The sequence below is a fragment of the Myotis davidii genome, unplaced genomic scaffold (assembly GCF_000327345.1).
Source record: "Myotis davidii unplaced genomic scaffold, ASM32734v1 scaffold685, whole genome shotgun sequence".
NCBI classification, from domain to species: domain Eukaryota; kingdom Metazoa; phylum Chordata; class Mammalia; order Chiroptera; family Vespertilionidae; genus Myotis; species Myotis davidii.
In genome coordinates, this window is record NW_006295823.1 from 1,253,953 (window position 1) to 1,255,487 (window position 1,535).

At 66.6% G+C, this 1,535-nt stretch overlaps 1 protein-coding gene across 1 annotated transcript in view; it reads right to left on the reverse strand.

Moving 5' to 3' along the window:
• The window catches only part of KIF21B (kinesin family member 21B), a 74,244-nt gene that overhangs the window by 25,882 nt on the left and 46,827 nt on the right, over window positions 1–1,535 (reverse strand). The window contains 4 exon segments of the mRNA XM_015568449.1: window positions 8–133; window positions 406–463; window positions 545–596; window positions 727–1,024. Of these exon segments, the coding sequence (XP_015423935.1) occupies window positions 8–133; window positions 406–463; window positions 545–596; window positions 727–1,024 (534 nt within the window).

Genomic DNA, 1,535 nt, shown 5'->3' on the forward strand with positions numbered 1-1,535 from the left:
AGCCCGCCGTGTCCTCCGTGATCTCCACCAGCGAGGCCAGGGACTTGGTGATGTTCTTGGTGGAGCTGTCCAGCGGGGGCCCCAGGCATTCGGCCGACGCCGCCTTTATCTGGGCCGACAGCTTGGGCTCGCCCTGGAAGGGAAGCGCCTGCCGGGGTTCCCGGGGTGACCGGGGGTGGGGCGGGTAAGAGGGAGGTTTTGAAAGCGGGGCCCTTGGTTATGGTGACGTCACCAGGCTCAGGCCACTCCTCCCATTTCTCCCCCCCTCCCCCCCACTTCAAAAAGAGCAGGCTGCCCCGGGTTACACACCTGCACCCCGGGTGCCCGACCCTCCAGTCCTAGGCTAGACCCGTCCCCCCGGAAGCAACACGGGCCGGGCTTGGGGTGAGGGAGGAGGGGGCTCACCTTGAACTTGAAGTCGTCGTGGCTGCTGGAACCTTTCATGGTGAATGACTGGGAGAAGCTACGGGAGAAGCAGGGGGAGTTCAGGACCCCGAGAGCCTGTGTGCGCCCCGACGCTCGGGGACCCCCCTCCAGAACTCACCTGCCCTCGGAGAACTCCGACACCTCCTCATCGGTGCTGGCGTAGCCGTTCTCTTTGGGGGGGGCAGTGACGGAGACGGGGGGTCAGATGGGTTTGGGCAGAGTTCTGGGGAAGCCAGGGTCCCCGGGTCGGAGCCCTGGGGCCCGGGCCACCCCCCCGCCATCCCCCCGTCCCCCGCATACCTTGCTGCACGTTGTAGATGAGGGCCTGCAGCTCGGGGTGCGCCTCCGCCTTCTCCCGCAGGGCGTCCAGGAGCAGGTGGTTCTGGGAGGAGCCCGCGAGGTCGGTCTGCCTCAGCCGCCCCTCCAGCAGCCGGATCTGGGCCTCCTTCTGGGCCACCTGCAGCCCCTGAGGACGGGCAGCGGGCCCGGGTGACCCTCCCCGGCCTGGGACCAGGGGCACCCCCGCCCCTGCCCTTACGCCACCGGCTCCCACCCAGGGAGACACCCTGGAGGGCCCCCCATAACTCCCAGACGTCGCCTGTGCCGGGCTCAGAGCTGGGGTGCCTCCCCTGTGCCCCCTGACTTTCCCCACACAGGACCTCAGAGTGTGACTGTCTTTCATGAACCATTAGGTTAAACGGGGCCTTTTGGGGGCTCCATCCCTAGTGGGGGGCGTGCAGGAGGCAGCCGGTCCATGCTTCTCTCTCAGCATGGATGTTTCTCTCTCCCTCTCCCTTCCTCTGAAATCAATAAAAATATATTAAAAGAAGAAGAAAAAGAGGGACAGGTGAGGAGTTAGGGGTGGGGTGGGGAGCAGGCTCCCCCTGTCCAGAGCTGGACTGCATGCTCCCCACGGGGTGCCTGTCCCCGAAGGCTGCAGCCCGGGACCCTGCTGTCCCAGCATAAACCCTGGTGGGGGGAATGTGGCCCGTCCGTCCATCCGCCTGCCCGTCCGTCCGTCCATCCGTCCATCCGCCCGTCCGTCCGCGCTGCCCCACCCAGCACACGCACACACACTTGCCCTCTGCCTCCAGCGGACTCCAGCCCAG